Genomic DNA, 23,289 nt, shown 5'->3' with positions numbered 1-23,289 from the left:
CCGCCAACAAGCACCCATCTCCCTGATCCCTCTCCTGAAGCACATCCCACTCCACTCATATCTTTGTTCCTCCCAAGTCCTTTCCAAAAAGCAGGATCACCCAACTCACTCTGAATGCTAACTAGGAGACTTGGAGGATATTCCAGCTCAAGATAAAATGCAAGGGAGGGGAAAAAAAAAAAAAAGACATTTTCCAAATCTCTGAACAGTTCTGTTTATGAGTCAGGCTAACATCTGCTCAAAAACCCAAGTGATCTCAATGTCAGCAAGAACTGGTAAACCTTTAATTCTCTAAAGAGCCAGATAAAAATATTCTGGGCTTTTTGGTCAAACAGTCTGTAGCAACTACTGAACCCCAGCACAAAAGCAGCCATAGACAACAGCCAAAGGAACGGGCATGACTGTGTTTCAATAAAACTTTATTCACAAAAACAGCAGGGGTTTGTATAATTTGCCAAGCCCTGAACTTGAGGATAGTTTGTTTAAACCCTCATTCCCAAATACCAAATGGGGAGTTCTTATGAATCATAAGTGACAAAATTCTGCTTACGTAGCTCTCAGGATAACCTAGTGCCCACCCACTGTTCATCGCAGTTACCCACCGAGAATCCCAGTAACAACATCAACAGCCCCGAAAGTATTAATAGTGTCTAAAACAGCAGGAATATTAGATACTTGATGCAAGAGCCGATGGTACATTTTTCACACATATCATCTCATTTCATCCCCAAAACAACTCTATGAGGAAAGTGCTGCTAATTATCCCCATCTCAAAGATGGAGAGACTGAATCTCCAAGGAATTAAATGTCCTCCCAACGTCCTAAAGATATTACAAGATAAAACTTATATTTGAGCCACAGCCCATATGACTTCAAAATTCATACTCTCACACACCATACCCCCAAAGCACCAATATTACCTTAGGAGGAACTAAGACAAATCTGTGAATTAGAGGCATGAAATTAAAATCTGGACCATCAAACCCATCTTTCAGAAATGGCCTGGTTCACTTTAGCTAAATTTAAAAACAATTCCCTCTACAAACAACGAGCCTTTCTTTTGGCCACCCTACTTTTCAAGCAGCATTTATGCCTAGAGGTATATGTACCTGCAGCTAAGAGCCGACCTCTGGTCTGCCGTGGTTTCAAGGCCTAGGTCTGAAGCGTCAAAAGTGACAGGTAACAACTCCTTCCTGCCCTGTCTTTGTCTATTGGCCCAACGCTAAGGAGTGTCTCTGATGGACCCCAAGTCTTGTTGACACGAGAATCGCTATTCCACCATGTTGGTGTGAAGCAACCACCGATACTGCAGAATTTTCAGGAAGAACTGTTGAAAGCATGAGGACTACGTACCATCAATGGATAACCTGTCTCATTCTTTTCTTCTCCTTTTATGCTTTATTTTCTCCATTTCGCTCTTAAGCAAGTGACTTCACCAGTTCTTCCAAACCAGTCTATACCCTTCTGGGGGATTCCTCATATGACTGTCCCATCCCATCCAGAAAAAAAAAATCAACTAGGAGAGAGGCTGACAAACCTGTGTACCCTATCCAACCGGCCACCTGTTTTAATATAGCCTAAGTAAGGATGGTTTCTGTTATTTTTAAATGATTGACGAAAAAGAAATATAATATTTTCTGACACATGAAAATTATATACAATCCAAATTTCAGTGTTCATAAATACATTTTTATGGAAACCTAGCCAGATCATCTAGCATTATCGATGGCCACCTTTGCACATACTGGCAAAGTTGAGTAGTGGCAAGAGAAACCCCACACCCTACAAAGCCTAAGATATTTACTGTCTGGCTTTTTACAGAAAAGGGGTGCCGAAGCCTGCAGCTGAACTCTTAGCCCTTCCACCTATAGAAGCAGTTCCCAAATGCATTCCAGAAATGCAAAATGGAGACTCATTAAGTCCACTAGAGTTAAGGATATCAACAATTGCTCCATTCCAAAGACTGCACCGCTTATGTCCCTTCTTAACTGAGTAATGGGGAAAGTTTTAGGACTTTCATTTCTTCACTGCCATTTGCAACTGTAGATGCTGACGGGATATAACTTCCAATTTCCTGACTAACAGCATTGTTATTCTAAATTGATGAACTGTAAATAGCGGGCCACTTTATGCCTCTTCCTAACTGATATCAGAGCCACAGAGAACAAAATGATAAATTTTCTTCCAGTTTCTTGGCAAGAAGCCATATATATATGTAATTTTGGCCTTCATCTCACAATTCCCTTCATTTATCAGAAATGGTGACAAAAAGGCTCTAATTAGATAATTCTAATCACAAGGAGTTGGGTGTGATGGAAGACTTCAGAATCACTATCTGTTCCTTGCAAAACAAAACAGATAGGCTATTCTCCCTGTAGGGGCAGGAGATTTATCAATAGACAAAAGGATGCAAAAAGCCAATAGATAAGGTGTAATTAAAGATCAAGCCTATAAATTTTATACTGACATAAATTTAACAAGATTTGCAGGTGGAAATTCAGGATTTAAAACCAGAGCATCATTATGAAAATAATGCCTCTCAACTCTATATGCAATGACATTGCATAAACACAGATTTATTGTTAATACTAATACCACGTGCCTTCAAACCTTTTCAGACAAATAACTTGAATTATTTAGTGCCAAAGTAATTTCCAAAGTGATCTATCTTCCTCAACCATTGCTCCTCAATTAGCTACAATACATTTTCCATATATATTAGAGCATCAAAATCTCTTTTAGAAATAATAATCCACCTATCATATTTTTGGTAGTTGTTGGGAACATAATCCAGAAACGTCTGTATATTCTTGTAGGTCTTCATTTTTCCCCCCCTTAGAATGTAAGAAAATTATCTGCAATGTAATATTCAACATAGCTTTAACAATGCTCTCGGTCTTCACTGGCTGGAAGGCTAAAAGTTTAAAAGCAAAAATGAAAAGAACTGCAGAATACCATAGAGGGCTGAAATACATTCAACTAACGAGATCTGATTTGAAAATAAAGTTGCATTTTTTTTAGATTAAAGTATAACAGATCATTTTGATATGTGACGCTTTGTAATAGTTAGCAGACATTTAGCAGCTCAAGACTAGCCTTCTATTTTCTGCTTTCTGATATTGCAGCTACTGAAAAGACAGAAAAGAAAAGGCTGGGTCTTTGGGGAAATGACAAGTTTGGTACAATCACTCATTAACAAGTAAAGTTCAGAAATAAATGCAAATTGAGGGGGGAAAGCAGGTTGAGAAAACAGGTGGGAGAGAGAAATTAAAATTATAACCTTGAGGAAAAACAGGCTTGAGTGTTTCAACTTTTAGGGAACTACAAAAGGTCTGAACAAACAGGTTCGGCGTGAAAGCGATTCAAAGAGTACTTTCCAGTGAGCTCAACGGGATGGTCACTGACCGGTGTGAGCCTGGCCGGACCCCATCCACTCACCTGAGTAGGCCCAGTACGGGTCGCCTGAAGCCTTGCGCCTGCGGATCTGCGCTGAGCTGCCGTGTCTGTTCTCGTGCAGGGCCCCGACGTAGCCTTCCGTCAAGGCTGGAAGAGAGGGAGAACACGATGAGTAAGTCTTCACTCCACTGGACAGGGAAAGGGTGTCCAACACACCACTGGTGACTTCCCAGAAGCACAGACCTCAGGGATAACGGAAGAGACCATCCTGATTGTACAGAAAAACAGCTATGGGATAACCTAGCGAGACGACCAGGATTAATATTAATACTAACAGTAGATTACAACGAGCCTTTGGGCCACCAAGCACGGGGCACTAAGCCCTTTATATATATATATATATAGTATCTTACATAATCTGCAGAACACAACCAGGCAACAGATCCAGTGGTCCCAATAACGAGACCATGCTATAGATAAGTAAACCGAACCTTAGAGAAGTTAAGTACCTTTAACTTGCCCAAGGTCATACAACTAGTAATAGAAGACTTGGAACCTGAGGTCTTTGTTCCGACTACATGTATAAGCCTATGTCCTAGCTGCAAAAGGCCTCTGAGCCTTATTCAATCCTCATAGAGCAAGGGGTCATTCCATCTCTTTTACAGATGGAGGAATTAAGGCTCAGAGACACTAAGTGACTGGTCCCAGGTAACACAGGTAAGCATGCAGCACATCAGGCAACCGAACATAAGCATGCCTACATCAAAGCCAGGGCCTCTGCCATCCAAACACATCATGGTCTAAGGCCTGGGAGACATCCCATGGTGAGTACCAGTCCTCCATATCCTTTGGAGCCCAAATAGTCACCTGTTACACCTGAAGATATGAAACCCACAAGGCCAACGATGCTCAGAAAAGAAACTCTAATGATGTATTTTTTGAAACCTCATAATGAATCCAATCTTCTCCGCCATTATAGAGAGCTTCCATCTGCCTGCTACAGTGTTCAAAGTCCTCCCCTCCCAGCTAATTCATGAATGTAAATTTCTTTTCTTGTGAGCCCACACCCGAATGCACTGACTTGTAAGAAGACAAATACCACAGGTGCCCAGAATCCAAAATGAAATGGAATTACACTTCAAACAATACATCCCAGCTGTCTATGTTAATATTTAAATGCACCCAAACAAAATCAAGTGTGCTTTTAAAAAGCAGGGGAAAATGGTTAGGGGAACTGTAGATTCAATTTAAGATTAAGATGGCACCAGGAAAACAGTACATTCTCTATTCTGAATTAGTCCAGGTAATGATAATGATGTCACCATGATGGCAAATTAGGAAACGTGTAAAGTACAGACAGTCCCCAACTTATGATGGACTGACCTAGCAATTTTTCAACTTTATAGTGGCGCAAACATATACGCATTCTGGGCGCCTGAGTGGTTCAGTCGGTTAAGCGTCTGCCTTCGGCTCAGGTCATGATCCCAGGGTCTTGGGATCGAGTCCAGCATCAGGCTCCTTGCTCAGCAGGCAGTCTGCCTCTCCCTCTGCCCTTGCTTCCCCAAACCCACCCCGCCCTGCTCATGCGTGCTTGCTACCCACTCTCTCTGTCAAATAAGTAAATAAAATCTTAAAAAAAAAAAAAAAAGTGATACACATTCAGCAGGAATGGAACCTTGAATTTGGATTTGGATCTTTTCCCTGGGCTGGCAATATGTAGAGTAAGATCCTCTCTCGTGATGCTGGGCAGCAGAGGCCCCAGCTCCCAGTCAGCCCCACGATCACAATGCTCAACAACCAACATACTTACAACCATCTGCACGCATACAGCCATTCTGTTTTTCACTTTCCGTACAAACTCAATGAATGAGATATTCAACACTGTATTATAAACTAGGCTTTGTTAGATGACTTTCCCAACCGTAGGCTAATGTAAGCGTTTTGAGCATGTTAAGGCAGGTTAGGCTGAGCTATGACGTTCAGTAGGTTGGGTGTATTAAATACATTTTCACCGTAAGATATTTTCAACTTACAATGAGTTTATCAGGACGTAACCCCATCATAAGTGGAGGAAGATCTGTGTTTTATGCTTGCATGTCAACTCCAAAGACTGGCTTTAAAAGAAAAAATGCTTGAACTAAGAACAAAGATACTCCATAGATACATGGGCCTTTTACAGGGAAACAGGAATCTTTAAGATTCAAACACGTATCTAAAAAGTAAACCTGGTATCGTTTATGTTTGCTCATTGGTCATTTTTAAAGTATAATGAAGGTTTACGTACCCACCATCCAGCCCATCCTAGGATTTTGCAGATGAGCCATGCAGAGCTCTAAGAAGTTGACCATTCTAAGCTTCTAGGGATCAAAAATAAAATTTTCCATCTCCTACACTCCTAATCTATTTTTTTCCCTCCACTAAAGCATGCTACATAAATAATTGTTCGGCTTATTTATTGTCTGTGCATGCAGGAAACTTTTTTATGTATCTGTTTAATATGCTTCTCAGAGCTAGTTCACTCTAAATTATTCCCAAATAATCCTTCCTCTATCAAGGTAATGAGTAAAGCACTGTCTTGAACAAGGCAATGGGACTTCCATTAGGGTGCATGGCTGAGCCTCAGTTTCCTTGCCTGTTAAATGTTGCTACAAGTAGCAACAACTTCACAGCATTGTTACAAAAACAATACAAGACACTGAACAGAGCAACTAACTCAGCAGTGGGCATGGAGTGTTTTAAAAGTACCTAATAATATAGTAGAAATTTGTTGCAAAGACTCCGATTTTGTAATCATCATACCCCGCACTCACCTACCCACAAGTCATGCAGTGCATAGCCATGTCCTGTCAGCCCATCCCTGCCAGTTCCAGGGGCGGGGCCTTGTTTGGCTTAAGCTAGCCAATCATTGTAAACCACGCCCTTGGTGTCTATGACCTGTTTGGCAATGGGGACATCAGCCAGTCAGAGAGATTCTTCTTTCTTCCTGCCAGTGTTAGGACAGGAACCTCAGGAGCCTGGCTGGGCGGTCAAGTAGAAGATCAGCAGAGGAGTTCAAAAATGTAACCACACCCAGGGAAGCAAAATCTATAGATCAATTCTGTTGACAAAATTTAAGCCCATGACAGAGGTAATATGAAACTGATCCTGTGGGATGCTTTATATTTACATGAACCACTTGCTTTTCGTCCCTTGTATGCAAAAGATCCCCAAATAACACTAAAGGTGACCTTGGTGACCTTCAAATGAGTCGATTCTACACCTGATCATCAATTTCTCCATAAAAGGTCATTGTTGGACTAGAGCTCTAACTCTCAACCTGGATGCTTTAAAAAGAAAACAAAACAAATGCAAGACAAACAAAAACAAAAAAATCTATGCCCTGGACCCTACCATTGGAGATTCAGATTCGACTGACCTGGGGTGGGAGCACAATATAGGATACAAGTACTTTAAAGAAAAAAAAAAAATTGTTGTTTGGGTGATTCTATTTTAAAGCCAGAGATAAAAAAATACAAACTTCCTTGCTGAGCTGAACCCGAGGTCCCCTTCAACTTTGACATTCTCAATTCACCCTCACAGCCTGGAACCTGACAGGCTAAGTTAATGCTGGGAAAAGGCTAGCCAGGCAGAGATGAACTGCCTGCTACATAAATCACACCAATATGGCGTCAACCTCGGAATTTAGCTAAATCTGAACTGAAACAGAAAGGTCACAAACAAAAGTAAAGGAGGAATGGAGTTATCCTCAAGGATATTCATTTATACCTTTTACAAAAGATGTTATCTAGAATCACAATCTCCACAACCAGCCCCCCTTTCTTTCCTGAAAAGGCGGTGCTTTTCATTTTCCAGAAACTCTGAGAACACTGGGGTAGGGAACAAAAGAGGACAGAGGCTGCCAGCACCATCTCCCATTGGAGTGGCTTTCACGTGGGCAGCTGTGTTACCCATCCTGCTGGAAAAGCAAAGCAACAGAGTCCAGAGCTATATCAGGGAAGTGTGAAAACCTCCACGGCCTTAGATTACATCTGCATCAGTCTTTAACTAGACTTGATAGAGGCCATGGGTTTTGGGGTCCCACACTGACCAGCTTCCCAAGCCCACTAAACACTCAGTGGAAAAAGCAAACCTACAAAGATATATCCAATTCAAGAAACAAGGGAGGTAAACATCCGAACTCCTCTGACGCTGCAACGTAATGGGATCCACACCCCGAAGAGCAGTTACGTCCCCAGCCATCCATCCGCACCATACTGTGGTGTAGGGGCACAAAGGAGCAGTACAACTGTCTAAAGGAAGTTCACCTGGGACAAAAGGAAGAGGTGTGGTTTGGGTGGAAACAGACCAACGGACAAAAGGTAACACAGAGAGCAGGGCTATCCCAAGGAAGATGGGTTATCCATGCCTTCAGCACACCCCCCAAAGTACTAAGGTACATGTGGATTGCACACAGCAAGTGAAGAATGGACAAAAAACCCTGCTTCTGAAGGACATGCTGCATGGCCTATGAGGGGCTCTAAGCTACCTGAAGATAAGGAGCTTCTCAACCTACCAGCCATGATGGAGTCTGGAATATGGTAGGTATTCAATACCCAGTGAATGAATGAATGAGTGAATGAATACTTATACACATGAACAACATAAAGGCTGATGGTGTCTGTGCTGGGGGTAAGAGTGTGTGCATGTATACGTGTGTGGTTATATAAGCCACAAGCAAAACCACGACCTTCTCCCCACTGTCTCACTTTCTAGTCACTGCCCACCCATCACGACGGCAAATATCTAAAACATGAAGCTGGAAGGAATGATCCCCAAGTACCTCATAAGCAATTGCTTAGGGAGGCAACTTAGAAATGAACAGGGAAGCAAAGGACTTTATCGCCCTGGCACCAGATTTATTTGAGACACATAAACTATTCATTAAAGATGACTACATTTAGTTTCCCCTTTTACTCCATCTAGATCAGTAATGTGTGATTTCTTTTTCCCTAAGAACATAATCATGTATGAATGGTACCTGCATAATTTAAAACAAAACAAAAATTTTAGTCCCCTCCTCAAATGTATTTTAATCATAAAATAAGGTATTTTTTTAAAAAACAACTTTTAGAAATTATTTGAACCACAGTCAAAAAATGTATATTGAGTATATTAAGTAACATAATATTTTATTGGCAAGGAGCAGAGATTTGCAAAATGAAACAATCTGTGGTTCCCAAGTAAAGATACAGATTCAGCACACCAAATTCAATCAATTTTAATACTCTTTGTACTCTTCTAAACTCTAACAGCCAACCAACAGCAGCATGGCAATGATATGGTAAGGCTATGAATCATGCTATTGATTTTCAATATCTTCTGTGCAGAAAATTAAATTATGCAAATGCATGACTTTACGGATCCTTACCTTAATGTGGAATTGCATACTTGCTTATGTCAGCAACTTAATTACACAATTAAAAATGGAGCATGCTTAGGAAAATATGTATTTTCATTCTTTGGAACAGACAGTAAGTATAAATCTGCCTATGGTTATCATGTGACTAACAAGAGGGAGGAGTCAGTGTCTTGCAAACATACACTCTATCAAGTCCTACAGCACCAAACCTACTATGGTTAATGGAGCTGACGTCATCTGTCAGCAGAAAGCTCAGCAGGCTTTGAGTGTTGTGATAATGCTTCAAGGAATTGGGATCACAGTGATGGAACAAGTGTAGAAGACACAGAGGACGTCCAATAGTGCACAATGCTATAGACCCCACCTCAAAAGAGGTAGTCTCCAGTGTGACTTTAACCAACACACCAACACACAGACACACACACAGCTAACACGCCTAGGCATGAGGAATATCAAACCAGGGCAGCCTTCAAGAGTCTGAATGGTATAATAAAATGAGTTTAGAAAGTTAACACCCAGCTACTCCCATCATCCAGGAGAATTTGAGCCTCTCAATTTTGACAGGATGAAAGTGAAGATTTCAAAACCAATAGCATTAACTAGCCAATGATGCTTACGCCTCACTCAGCAGGGGGAAGCTTAAGTCAGGTTGGTTGCTATGCAGGGAGCGAAATGAGTGACAGGTATTTTCATCAGGGAGATTTCATAAACTCCACCACCTCTCAGAACTTCTCTGGAGCCTACCTCATTTCCAGCTTGAAGCAAAAAAAGATAAAAATGTTTCCAGACCCAAAGGCCCAATCTTTTGCTATAAAAATATCCTAAGAGTTACCTACCACAGAAGATATCAACGAAACTGTTTCCTACGTGCATGATTTAATTTCCCAGAGCCACCGGACATAGTTTATAAAAATAAATGTTTGTATTCTGGGAACACAAAAGCAGATGTGTATCCCATCTGCCTTCACTGTATCTTCAGGAGGATTCCGTGTAATCTTGACTCTCAGTGTTTCACAGAAATTTTGACTTGGGGGAAATAAAGAAAGGGTTCAAGCTGTCTGAACTCTACTGTGTTAATCTGCAGGCTGAACATTTTTCTTACAAAGAGACCAGCCCCTCTAAACACTACATTAGATAACATTCTCAACATAGCATCTTAGTTACGGAATAATGGAAAATATTTTTCTTCCAAAACTGCAAATGAGTTGAAACTGCAGGGCTTGTTTTTTTGACAAAGGTGGTACATTCATTCACACATGCATTTGTGTATCTGAAAATGAGTGGAAGTCTGGGATGCCCACCAAAAAAGAAAGACACACGGTCACTATGCATTTCAACACACCCACAGCATTCCTTCACATTACCGTTTTCACCTTACCACATGGAACCAACAACGTCTACTTGATCCCAGCTATGTCATGATCTCCTACAGGGGAAAGCAGTTGTATGGCAGAGGTGAAACCAGAGTAAGTTTATGATGAGACCAGGCTAGAGTTCCATCTATAACATGGTCTCACACATCTTGTACGCAAAGCAAAATAGGAGAGTGACACTTGAAGGTATTTCCACTCAACTGTATGTCCAGTTCTAGGTCATTCCAAAGGACTTAGAAGCCTAGAAGAATTGGTCAGCTTCCATCCAAAATTGAAAACATCAGAACAAAGAAAGACATTCTGGTTCCCTAGTGCCAGGATGAAAATTACTTAAGATGATGGACAAATGGCTCTCATATAAAGAGTCCTAGTTCTTTGCCAGAGTTACCACCAAAAATAAGCCCACTAAAAATAAGTACAGGCACTCACATTTTCACATCCAGAATGCATATTTCCAGAACGGCAGACAAGCAGTTAAGCGGGCTGTTTATATCTATTATAACTGCTCATACAACAAACAAATTAAAGATCCCTCAAGGATGGCAAAATCTCTAACAAGCATAATTTTCTCTGAATTTTAAAGAGCACTTAAGAACATTAAATCCCACACAATAGTCTAAAATGAATAAATCTTTATCTTTTTTGTACCTACAATGGGCAAAAGTATCAAATCATCGTTAAAGTAATTAAATATTCTGATCAGCCTCTCATCTCCTTTGTGCCTGTATTCCAATTAATCGTAGTAAAATGTACTTAGTGAGTGTCCCAAAAAGTAGAATCAAGAAGTACGTTCCTTTGTAACTATTACATTATAAATGGTCCCCCCAGTTGTTTGTGATACTGAGCTAACCTCAAACACAATAGAGTATATTACAGGAGATTACTATTTTATCATATTCAAATGTACTTACTGTCCCAGCTACAAATATATAGAGAGATTTTTTGCATCACCCATGATAAAGAGACCTAATATAGAGCCATAACTTTTTTTTTTAAGTAAAACAGATTGCAATTCAAGGCAAAGAGGAATCACATAGCAATGTAGTATCCTAGGGGGAAAAAGAACACAAAAAAGGTTGTAAAAATGACTGCTCAAGTCAGGTAGAGAAGCAAAAGACTGAACTTCTCTTTGTGATTTTATTCTAAAATAACACTGATTACAAAAGACAGAATCTACTTTTTTTATCAGACAAGACTAAAAGAGTCAAAAAATTAAAGACATCCCTCTGCTATTAACTATATCCTAGCTTAAAAACGTCAGAAATAAAAATAGATGCTTCCCAGCAAGTCCAAGAAGAGGTACACTTAGAAAACTGATTTATACAGGGGCTCTTTAGACATTTGTCATAAAAAATCTGAAAAATACCACGGTTCACTCTTCCCTAGAGCCACCCTTCCAAAACAGAATTGGGCTCCTGGCTTCAAATATTCTGTAACATCAGAATAAAATAAATCAATCAATTCTTCCAATCCACGTTAACACTGTTTGGTTCTCCAAGAATCAAGTCTCTCAATTCTGTAAGATTATCAAGAAAACGAGGGTTAGTCATAGATGGGGCTGTGGTGATGTCAAGTACCACAAATTGGTACTTCGATTTTGCAACTGCACCATCACTTTGAATCCTTTATGCTCAACGAAACTGGCAAATACAGATCAGAGATTTCACCCTGGTGGCCACCATGTTGAATACAGCCATCAATCGATCCCTCCAGATATTCTGTTTCACCTATGGTATAGTATGATATGGTACGGTATGGGGTGTGTGTGTGTGTGTGTGTGCGTGTGTGTGCGTGTGTGGGTGTGTTTGTGTGTTTTTGCCAGCATGGGAAAATCTAGAGTGAACCCCAATATCTGTATTTTTTAATGAAATCTGGACTTTAATTGCAACAGTATGCTCTGTGAATAGCAAGTAGCTCTTTCAAGAAGAATCATAACTCCACCCAGTCCTACTTTATCATTTGTATTTCCTGTCTAGTCCTTTAAGGCTATCTGAGTTTACCACCCATGGCCTCACCCAATAAGAAGTTATTCACTACCTCACTCGCTTATTGCCTATGAGGCAGACACTACTAAAAGTACCATCAGTATAATGGCTTGTGTAATTCCTCCAATAATAATATTGTGGCTTAGGTACAATTATTCAGAAAAGGCATATAACTTGCCCAAGAACACAAAGCCCTGAACCAGATATTACTCTCAAACCTACAAAATTAACACTGTACTACAACTACTTTTCACAAAATTGAAGTTTAGGACTCACAAAAATACCAGTGAGCTAACAGCTACTACACCTGCTCAAAAGTAAAAAAAAAAAAAAAAAAAAAAACATTTCTTCTACATGGGCCTCAGAAAACTAAAAACATAGTAATATTTTTTTTTTAAAGATTTTATTTATTTTTTTGACAGAGAGAGACATAGCGAGAGCAGGAACACAAGCAGGGGGAGTGGGAGAGGGAGAAGCAGGCTTCCCGCAGAGCAGGGAGCCCAATGTGGGACCCGATCCCAGGACCCTGGGATCATGACCTGAGCCGAAGGCAGACGCTTAATGACTGAGCCACCCAGGCGCCCCATAGTAATATTTTTTAAAGGCAAGTTTATTTTTATTTTTTTTAAGATTTTATTTATTTATTTGTCAGGGAGAGAGAGAGAGCACAAGCAGGGGGAGGAGTGGCAGAGGGAGAAGCAGACTCCCCACTGAGCAAGGAGCCCGATGGGGAACTTGATCCCAGGACCCCGAGATCATGACCTGAGCCGAAGGCAGACGCTTAATTGACTGAGCCACCCAGGCATCCCTAAGAACATAGTAATTTTTATTTTTTTTTTTAAATGTAAGCTCTACGCCCACTGTGGGGCCTGAACTCACAACCCCGAGATCAAGAGTTGCATGCTCTCCTGACTGAGCCAGCCAGGCGCCTCTAAAAACATAATAATTTCAAAAGAAAGAAGTTGTCTAGGCTATTCTTCCCACCACTACTGGCAAGTGTCTAAGATAAAATCATGTTCCTATAATACTAACAGAAAAATATAGTGATTTTTCTAACAAGATGTGGAGAATATCCAATTACAATTATATAAACATTGGTCATTGTCTATAAAAAAGAAAGTCACTTCTAGTCAAGCAGAAATAAATACTAAGTTACAACTTGAGTTAGGGAAACAAAGTGATACAGATTACTGAATTCTCTTCATTCATATTTTCTTTTGTTTAAAATCTGTCATTGTGACTGCCTAATAAATGTTTATCCTTGAGAAATAAAGGATAAGCTTCATAACTTGGGTCTTTGATATAGTTGAGTCATTTATACACACACAGTCCCTATGAAATATCGAATGAAAAATGTTGAAGGAAATGGGTATTTTTTTTTACAGAACAAAAAGAAATGGACAAAGAAAGCTGTCTTAAATATTACTGGGCGCCTATTTCCAAACCATGGCACATCTACCAATCCTAGCAAAATGTGCACCGTGACAAAAATACTCAGCAAAAAACACTAATGCTGGGCTTGAGGATCAAATACAGAGGGTACTCCAACCATGACACTCCTTTGCTCAAGACACCAATCATGGTGGAGACAGATCTGACTGGCTTAGTAAACCCAGAAACCTGTGACTTCTAGGGCCATATTAAAGATACAACTTGAATCCTGGCCAGCCTGGATACTCAGTGGCTGGTAGCTATCTATTGCCCAGAGCTTTGTGCTTTTGGTCAGCAAAGTACCTACTCCATCTTCACACTTACAATCTTTTTTAGGTCGTTGTTCACTCCTCTGGCTAAAAAGAGAATTTCTCAGGAGTTTGGTAAGATGTAGGCAAGTATTCATGTTCTCTCCATGGTAGGTTGCTACTACACCAAGACATTCAACAGTGTATACCCTACATTGCTCCTGCCCTCTTGGAGCTTCCAGTCCACGGGGGGCGGAGGGGGGGGATCAAGAAGTATATAAATTATAATTGATATGCATGGCAAAACAAATATGAAAATTAAATGAAACACACATGGTACAATCATAGAGAATACAAGTAGAAAAGGAATGTACTTAGAGTAGTCAAGGAAGGAGATACCATTTTAGCTGAAGGCATTGTTAAGACAGGAGGATAGAGTCCAAAGTAGAGGAACGGCAAGTATGAGGATGTTGAGACAGAAAAGAAGATGGGATAAGAGGCCAACCTGGCCGAAGCTTGGTGAACTGGTTGGGGGAGAAAAAGCAGCCTGAGGATATAGAAGGGCAAGATCCGCAAGACCATAATGGACTTTGAAATGAGCCTGGAAAGGCACCCAAGGACTCCAAGGGGTCAGCCAATTAGGTCTGATATGTGCTTTCTTTTAAAGTACTTTTATTGAAATGTAATAGTTTTTAGTATATTTACAGAGCTGTGCAATCATTACCATAATCTAATTTTAGGACATTTTTATCAAAGTACGCTTTGAAAAGGTGACTGCGATGTGCAGGGAACAGACTGGAGGGAGGCAAGCAAGAGCAAAAAACAGTGCCTCATCACCCGGACCCCCACGGTGAGGTGAGACAAATCGTTCATTAATTGTGTACTTGCACCTTCAGGCAGGGAGGCTGAGCTCCTGGAGGTAACGTTCTGAAGAGCAAACAATGGCCTAATATATACAGCAACATGGCCAAAAGCCTACTCAACTCAGTTTTAGTTTTATTTTGCTAATATTTTCTACAACTTCCCTTTGCCTTTTTCATCTAAATTAGGATCTGCACTAATGTGATCAAGCAATTAATTGCTTATACAGTACATGTCAATAAAAATAGGTAACAGTTAATGAGAAGCAAACAGATACAACTGTTTACAAACAAAATGAGGAAAAGAAAGCAAGATACTCATTATCACTGTATTTTCTTTGGGAGCTATATACTGCATAAAATTATACCCTCAATATCACACAAGAAAAATACCTCCCTATGGGATACTTGGAGAAGTACACAGCATTATTACTATAGATTTCAGAAGAAACTTAGGTGGGTTATTTTTTTTTAAGGGCAATTTTATTATTGTTTAAACATGGACAGACACGCGCACGGCTTTAAACCCAATTTGACTTCTCTCTGCCTCCCCAAACAAATCTTAAAAGAAACCTCTCTCTCCCACCAGTTAGGTGTGAGCGATGGAAAAGTGACCCAAGTAAAGAATAATTAATAAATTGAATCTACAGTTCTCTTTTATTAGGTCTTAGTTTTGCTTCCTTTCCAGCAAGAATGAGGTTTGCTTTGTTCTCTACAAAAATTTTTGTCTTAGCAACTGTTCAGGATTGTCTATAATCACAAAAATGTATTCAGGGACAAGTATGCTTTGGGGCTGGTCAGGAGATAGATTACCAAATATATACCCCTCTCTTTGTTATTCAAAGTTCGTAGGATGACTTCCCCCTCCTAAAACACTGAGAACAGGCCTTCCATCAGCTATATTTGATCTAATCAATTAGACTGGATCCTGAATTTTAAAAGTAAAAACATGGGGCATCTGGGTGTCTCAGTTGGTTAAGCGGTCAACTGTTGATTTCAGCTCAGGTCATGATCTCAGGGTCCTGGGATTGAACCCTGCATCTGGCTCCTCCTCAGTGGGGAGTCAGCTTCAGGATTCTCCCTCTCCCTCTGCCCCTTCCTGCCCCATTCTCTCTCTCTCAAATAAATAAATAAATCTTTTTTTAAAAAGGTAAAAAAAAATACAGGGAATTTAATGTTGCTGGTCAGAATATCCCAGGGCTACAAGTTCATTTTTGTTATCTCTATTTTTATTAGGTCTTAGTTTTGCTTCCTTTCCAGCAAGAATGAGGTTTGCTTTGTTCTCTTCAATTGCACAAAGAAATCATCAGAAGAAATATCCTGCATTCTGCTTGCTTGAAGAGGAGTTATTAACTTGAAATAACACAATGCAACTCTCAACAAAAATAATTTGAAAGGGCTATTACAATCTTAAATAAAATGATTTAATTAAAAATTCTAACCACGTGAAAATTGTCACCAGATCACATCAAGACGGCTAAAGCATTTCTTAGTCTGCTTTAACTAGCTTTAAAAGCAGTTACTTAAACTAATTACATGGGGGGAAATTTTTTCCCTTTTTTAGAAAAGGAGCTATTTAACCAAAAGTCCATTTCTGGTGAAGAAATGTCATCTATTAAATAAGTATAGTTTGTTTCTTTTTTCTTTTTTGGTTGTGCTTTTTCTAAAGCCTTCTATGACTCTGACCAGTTATACCACAAGATCCATTTGAAGAGTCAAATGGAAACGCAGTTTTATGACTTCACAAAGCTCAACTCTAAAATTGAAAGTTTCAGTTCAATATTGCTTTTTTCCCCTCTCAATATCTATTTGTATACAAGGAGCTGAATGAAATCAATTGCAAGGAGACTTTTCAACTCTGAATTTAAATCCTTTTATGACTGCAATACAGTCAATCAAACTGGCGCTGGGAAGGAGAATAGAAGGGCAGTTTCCCTTTTTAATAAAAATAAATAAATATAATGATGTCAAAAGGAAATTTTGTATCTTTGGAGGCTTTCCTATTAGGCAAAACTGAATGAAACAAACTGTTCCTCTGATTTTCAGACAACAGGTAAGAAGGATGTAGCATGGGGTGCCTGGGTGGCTCAGTCATTAAGCGTCTGCCTTCTGCTCAGGTCATGATCCTAGAGTCCTAGGGTCCTGCTCGGCGGGAGGCCTGCTTCTCCGTCTCCCACCCCCCCGCTTGTGTTCCTGCTCTTGCTCTCTTTCTCTCTGTCAAATAAATAAATAAAATCTTAAAAAAAAAAAAAAAAGAAGAAGAAGGATGTAGCATAAGCAATAGAAAACTCTGGAACAAACGGGTACAACACATGTACCCAAACCACAGGACTGCAGATTACAGAAATCCTGAGTGAATTCTGGAAAATAAACACTCCTTTCAGTATTACTTACAAAGGTTTATTAAACACATTTGCTCTTAAATAACGCCTCTATATAACCAGTGAGTGAGTACTGAGAGGAAAGGATGGTGTTAGCAGCTGCTAGAGACCTCCGGTTTTTCTTTTGTGCCAGGTCCACATTCAGGTGAATCCATTCTTTGTTATTTAACACAATGGAACCAGAAAAGCTGCAGATTTTAGGTGTTTGAGAAATCATACATGATACTTGAGGCTTATTCAGGAATTAATGTTTCGGAAACAGAAAAGGTACTCCGTGAAATGTATTTAGGACTTTTCCCTTCACACTGTGAGGTGGGGGGTGGAGGGTCTTTGAATAGAGATGCTCTGACCAGAATTCTTATGAAAATATTTTTCCCCAAAGTGAAGAGATGCTCAATCCCAGGACAGAACAGCAGATGGAATGGGGAAATGAGGTTAAAGATATCGGGGCAGAAACAAAGATTTTAAACATAATGTTTCAGGAAGAAGGAACCTTATCTCAATGTCAAAGAAACCCATTCATTCCTAAAATTTCCCCTGTATTGCTTCAGTTTCTAAAATTAAAATAATTAGTGAAGATGCTGAAGATAGCTATTATTTCTGTGGTACCTACTATCTGCTGGGAGGCAGTGTGCCAAGGTCTTCAGCGGGATTATCTCATTTAATCCTTGCCAGAACTTTGAGGGGTCAATCCTCCCAGCATTCCCCTTTCCAGAGGCACAGAATGGCAAAGTACTTCACCCAAGTCACATTACGTTCTCCATGCAAAAGGAATTCAAACCCAGACACTCTGAATGCACAGAAGACAGGAAAAGTAACTAAGACTCCCCTATAAAGTCTGGGGCCTGCAACATGGAAATGGATAATGCATATTAGGTTTTTTTTTAAGATTTCATTTATTTATTTATTTTAGAGAGAGGGAGGGAGAAAGAGAGACAGAAAAGGAGAGAGCGAGACAGTGCAAGCTTGCTCATGAGCAGGGGAGGGGCAGAGGAAGAGGGTATATCTCAAGCAGGTTCAGCACTAAGTGCACAGCCTGACATGGGGCTCAAGCTCACAACCCTGAGATCAAGACCTGAGCCGAAATCAAGGAAATCAAGAGTCCCATGCTTAACTGACTGAGCCACTCAGGCGTCCCATATTTGGGTTCTTTTAAGAAAACAATACATAGACCCAAACATAAAACATTAACACAGAACCTTTTGCACTGATACAAAGTGACCTCTGAACCCCGTACTCTCCTGGACACATCTAAAATCTAATTTTACATCCTCTGTCTCTGGAACTCCGCTTAGTTAGTTAGATGCCCCAACCCCGTGTCCCAGAAGAAACAATGTGGTTTGTTTTTTTTTATTGTCCTTTTAAGAGATTTTTTTTTTTATTGTCCATTTAAGAGATTTCACACTGTAAGAATTCCCACTATAAAAACTTTCTAGTTGCAACTAAAAATACTATAATAAAAGTGACAATTCCTCAAAATTATTATGAGGCTTGCAAAGAGAATTCTAACACTACAGCCTACACAGGAAGGCATTACACTAACACCAATGAACTGCTGAGAAAACAATTCACTCTCTCTAAAACAGAAAAAAAAAGAATATTCCATGCAGGCATATGTTCACATTTTAACAGAGATGGTGGGGATGAGAATAGGCATTTCCAACACAGTAGCCACCAGCCACACGGAGCTACCCTGAACTGTGCCATAAGAATAAAATACACTAGAATTTCAACACTGTGTAAGAAGAAATGAGTGCAAAATATCTCGTTATTATTTTTCATTTCAATTACATGTTCAAATGATATTTTGGATATATTGGATAAAATAAATCTGCTCCACCTAAAAAGTCCGAAACACGTTGTTTAAAGATGTCAACAGCATGGTGATAGTCAGCTTTAGTCTCTTTTGCTCCTGCACCAAGGACAAAATGTGACCTAGAATACTTTAGTGAAACCTCCTTCTTCCTTCTATTTACTCCATTCCCCCAAAATATAAAAACTCAACTTCTTTTTTTCATTCTTCTACTGAAGCGACTATTAATTCAGTTGGAGGTGGAGTGGGGGGAGGACTTTCATAGAGACATATGGTCCAATGGTCTCTTCATTGCTTTAGCAATGGAAATATAAGGTCATAAATGCATCAGGAGGTCTAATGGCTTGGCATTGAACACTGCAGAAACATCACAGTTTTTGGCATGCAGGCCATTCTATTTCACAGAAGGAACTAAGTTTTGAGGACACACAGCATCTACAAAGAGAACAATTTCACCTTAAACACTACGCTTTCTGGAAAACATCACCAAATGAATCACCATGTTCCACCTAGAAATACAGTTTCCATTCTTACAATGACCATGAACATTCTCCAGGTAACATGATTTTAGGACCTTTCCCAATATCTTACACCCAAAAGCAAACTTTCTAAGAAGCCGAGGCATTCCTGGGAGTGCCCAATTCACCACATAACCACTGATCTTGGTGTCATCTGACTCTGTGCCCACCTCTTTAAAAGAGAACAGGATGTCCCTTTGGGCACTCTGCCCTTAATGCCTGAATCACTGGTTTAAATGTTGGTGCAAGAATATACCCCTAAGAACCTGATCCTCTTGGTCTACAGGAAGGCTCCAGAATAAATTTTTAAACAAATTCCTTTTGGGATCAGAGGCAGGTTGTAAACAAACCACATTCTGAGCAACACTAATTTGTTCAGATCTTCAACACTGTAAATCCACTGCTAATGTAGAACAAGGAAAATGAAAATCTTTTTCAAAGTAACTTCAGAAAAATATTTTTAATGAAGCCCTCTAAATAGACCTGTCTACAGAAAGCCTGGAGTTTTGCATTTCTTTCTGCTCTGGGTTTTGAAGGTCATGAGACTCACAACAGATGTGGCCTGGTTTGAACCATAAAGGTCTGCATGGCTAATAACCGTTAGTATAAAAGCACAACAGCTGAGCCACTGTGGGTCCAACAGCTGGTGGGCTCCAGCCCAGCAGGGCAAACCTCCGGCTCTGCCAAAACAGACGGCATCCCTTGCAGGCAAGCTGCCCAAGAGCAGAACCGGCAACTTATTTGCCCCGTGGTGGTCAAAAACCCATTTCATCAAAGAAATTCCTGCAGACCTAAAGAAGATCCATCTAAACATATCTAAATAGCACACTAAGATACACCACACTATCATTCTCCTGAAGCAAATGAAATAAGGAACCATTACTTTGTTGGCAAAAATCCTAGAACCATGAAACTGATCAATAATCATATTATCACATACCTAGTCATTTCCACAGTGCAGTCTGTTTTTAATAGCATTTATCGCTTTTCCTGATTAGAAAAGCAATAATTATTCGTTGTATAAGCACATTAGGTGAAGTACATTAATGAACAGAGTACATTAAAAAGACAAGACAGCACAAAAAATGCATAAACAAGAAAATAAAAATGACCATAACCACTGTTAAATTTTGGTGTATTTCCTTCCTCTGTTTCAATAATCAATAGGATCATTTTTTTTTAAATGCATAGTAATCTTTCAAAAAAGAGTCAGTGTTAAAAAAAAAAAAGAGTCAGTGTTAAGGACAACATAGATGGACCTAGAGGGTATAATGCTAAGTGAAATAAATCAGACAGACAAAGACAAATACCATATGATTTCACCTATCTGTGGAACATAAAAAACAAAATAAACAAACAAAAAAAAAATAAAGACTCTTAAATACAGAGAACAAACTGGTGGTTGTCAGAGGGGAGGTGTGTGGGAGGATGGATGAAATAGTTCATGAAGGGGATTAAGAAGTACAAACTTCCAGTTATAAAATAAATAAGTCATGCAAATAAAAAATACAGTCAATAATACTGTAATAACGTTGTGGTGACCACACTTATGATGAGCAGAGTAATGTACAGAATTGCTGAATCAATATGTTGTACACCTGAAGCTAACAACACTGTACGTCAGTTATACTTTAATGAAGAAAAGAAAAAAAAAATAGCGTTAAACCTTATAACTCCCGAAGTGGAAGAATATGTACAAGTAAAGCTCATGTCCATAAAGGTTAAAAGTACCATCACAAACGGGTCCTGCCAATTTGCCCTAACCAACTATCTTGTCTATAAAAGCAGGAGACTGGGGAAATGACTAACCACTTCAGTCACTTCAAGTTACGACACGGTCTAACGTGAAAAACTTTACCTTTCTTATTGAACAATCTAAATCAACCAAGAGCAAATTTGGCAAACTGGTGTCCCACTCTATGGAGCCCATAGACACGGTACATTATGCCGATCAGTTGCCAACATTTACAAAGGGAAGTGACATATGACAATCCAGACTGTGGTCTTCTCTTTAAACAATTTCAGTATAAAGCTGTACTGAACCATATAGCAACAATGGGCTTGAGACGCATAGTTGCAGCCCCCTTCACTTAGTGCGAACTTTGCCACCGTACCTGCCAATCACGAATCTTTCCCCAGCCAGGATGCCGGCTATTACCTGCCAGTTGTCACTGTTCACACTACGCTTGATCTTGTAAGACTCTCCAGTTGTTTATGGTGTGCCTCTCTGGTCCTTTTAAGCAAGTGGGTTTGCAATCCTTTAGAGAACATCTAGTATGTAAAGTAACAAGATACACATATCTATGTTTGTAGGCATCATTTTTTCCTTTAATCCTATAATCTTTGCAGCATTGCTATGAAGTAAGCACCATTGTTCACCCCAGTTTAGGTGACCAAAAGGGAGGCTTAGAGGTTAAGGGATATGCTCAAGGTCACATAGGTAAGACATGGCAGAGTTGTGTCCAACCGAAGGACAGCAAAGTAATTTAAATTGTTCAGGAATCCACCCATTCTTTTGCTGGCACACTCAGTAAATAGGAGAAGCATAAATGCATTCTACCAGGATGAAAGAAAGAAGTGAGGCTGGAGATAAGACTGAAGTGCAAAACGCCAAGAGAAGGAGGAAAGCAATGAAAATATCACAGAGTTCAAGGGCAACCTTGGAAAGTGCTTTACCAGGCAGATCAGCCATCAACACTAGCCAAAAGCAAAAGTGTAAAATAGATAAAACCCAAGCATTGTCGGTCTTTCTGAAGCTTCACAAACTGCTGATGAGAAAAATTATCCAAAACAAAAAATAAAGAGAAGAGGATGCAGGAAGTCCCTTTCGATGTCACATTGCAGCTGAATTTAACAAACTCACCCAAAATAATTTAATTAACTAGGGGAATGTCAACCTTAACTTGCTATTCACCATCAGTAAATGCCAGACTTGGTGAAGTTACACATTAACCTGGAGATTTCTATGCAGTTCAAAAAAAAAAAAAAAAAGCAAAAGAATTAGTTTATGGTTTTGTAACTCTGTGGGAGATTAACCATTGTTGGAGCTAACCTAGCAACCACAGTCTGACATTCTTTATTAACTAAAAATACCCAGCTCTTCCAACCAGCTTTACCATGTTATTAGTTGTCTCATTAACGATTTGAATTTGATATGTATTAATTCTGTTTGTGTAAGAGTCATGCTTTTAACTTCTGAAAATTACGATTTGACGCTGCAATAATATAAACCACTCTCCTGAACAACCTGGGCCACAGGCCTATCCCTTCTCATCTCTTCCATTTCCAAACGAGTACACTCAGAAACATGCCATGGAACATCAAATTAAAGTCTATAGCTTAACATATCACAAACTTAGGGGAACAGACGATCTAACAGAGAAGATTTCTAGAGATGCAAATATACAATAATAATGACCCAGATGCGGAAACTTCAGGCATCAGAACAGGTGATTTAGAATACGGGCACTGAAGAAGATAGAATTCAACTACTGGTCTTTAATGGATTAAAAAATGGTCTTGTAGGGGTGCCTGGGTGGCTCAGTTATTAAGCGTCTGCCTTTGGCTCAGGTCATGATCCCAGGGTCCTGGGATTGAGCCCCACATCGGGCTCCCTGCTCAGTGGGAAGCCTGCTTCTCCCTCTCCCACTCCCCCTGCTTGCGTTCCATCCCTCACTGTGTCTCTCTCTGTCAAATAAATAAATAAAACCTTTAAAAAAAAAAAAAAAAGGTCTTGTAGACATCATCAATATCCTAAGTAGGAAAATGTCTACTTACAATTATGTTTAGCAATATGTTGGTGTTTTCCATTTAATGGTAGTATATTTCCATTATAAAAATTGAGCTTTTAATAATATGCTCCCCAAAAGTTATTCACCCAATTTTT

The 23,289-nt window shown here is 39.6% G+C and overlaps 1 protein-coding gene across 3 annotated transcripts in view; it reads right to left on the bottom strand.

Annotated features, from left to right (window-relative positions):
- PTPRG (protein tyrosine phosphatase receptor type G) overlaps window positions 1–23,289 on the bottom strand; it is a 701,636-nt gene that overhangs the window by 516,627 nt on the left and 161,720 nt on the right. For all 3 annotated transcript variants that reach the window (XM_032411651.1, XM_032411652.1, XM_032411653.1), the window contains exon 2: window positions 3,439–3,543. In XM_032411651.1, coding sequence (XP_032267542.1) covers window positions 3,439–3,543 — 105 coding nt within the window. The remainder of the gene's footprint in view (window positions 1–3,438; window positions 3,544–23,289) is intronic.

This window comes from Phoca vitulina, unplaced genomic scaffold (assembly GCF_004348235.1).
Source record: "Phoca vitulina isolate PV1807 unplaced genomic scaffold, GSC_HSeal_1.0 scaffold13, whole genome shotgun sequence".
Taxonomy (NCBI): Eukaryota; Metazoa; Chordata; class Mammalia; order Carnivora; family Phocidae; genus Phoca; species Phoca vitulina.
Note: the sequence above shows the minus strand (reverse complement) of the source record. Positions and strands in the feature narration are given on the sequence as shown.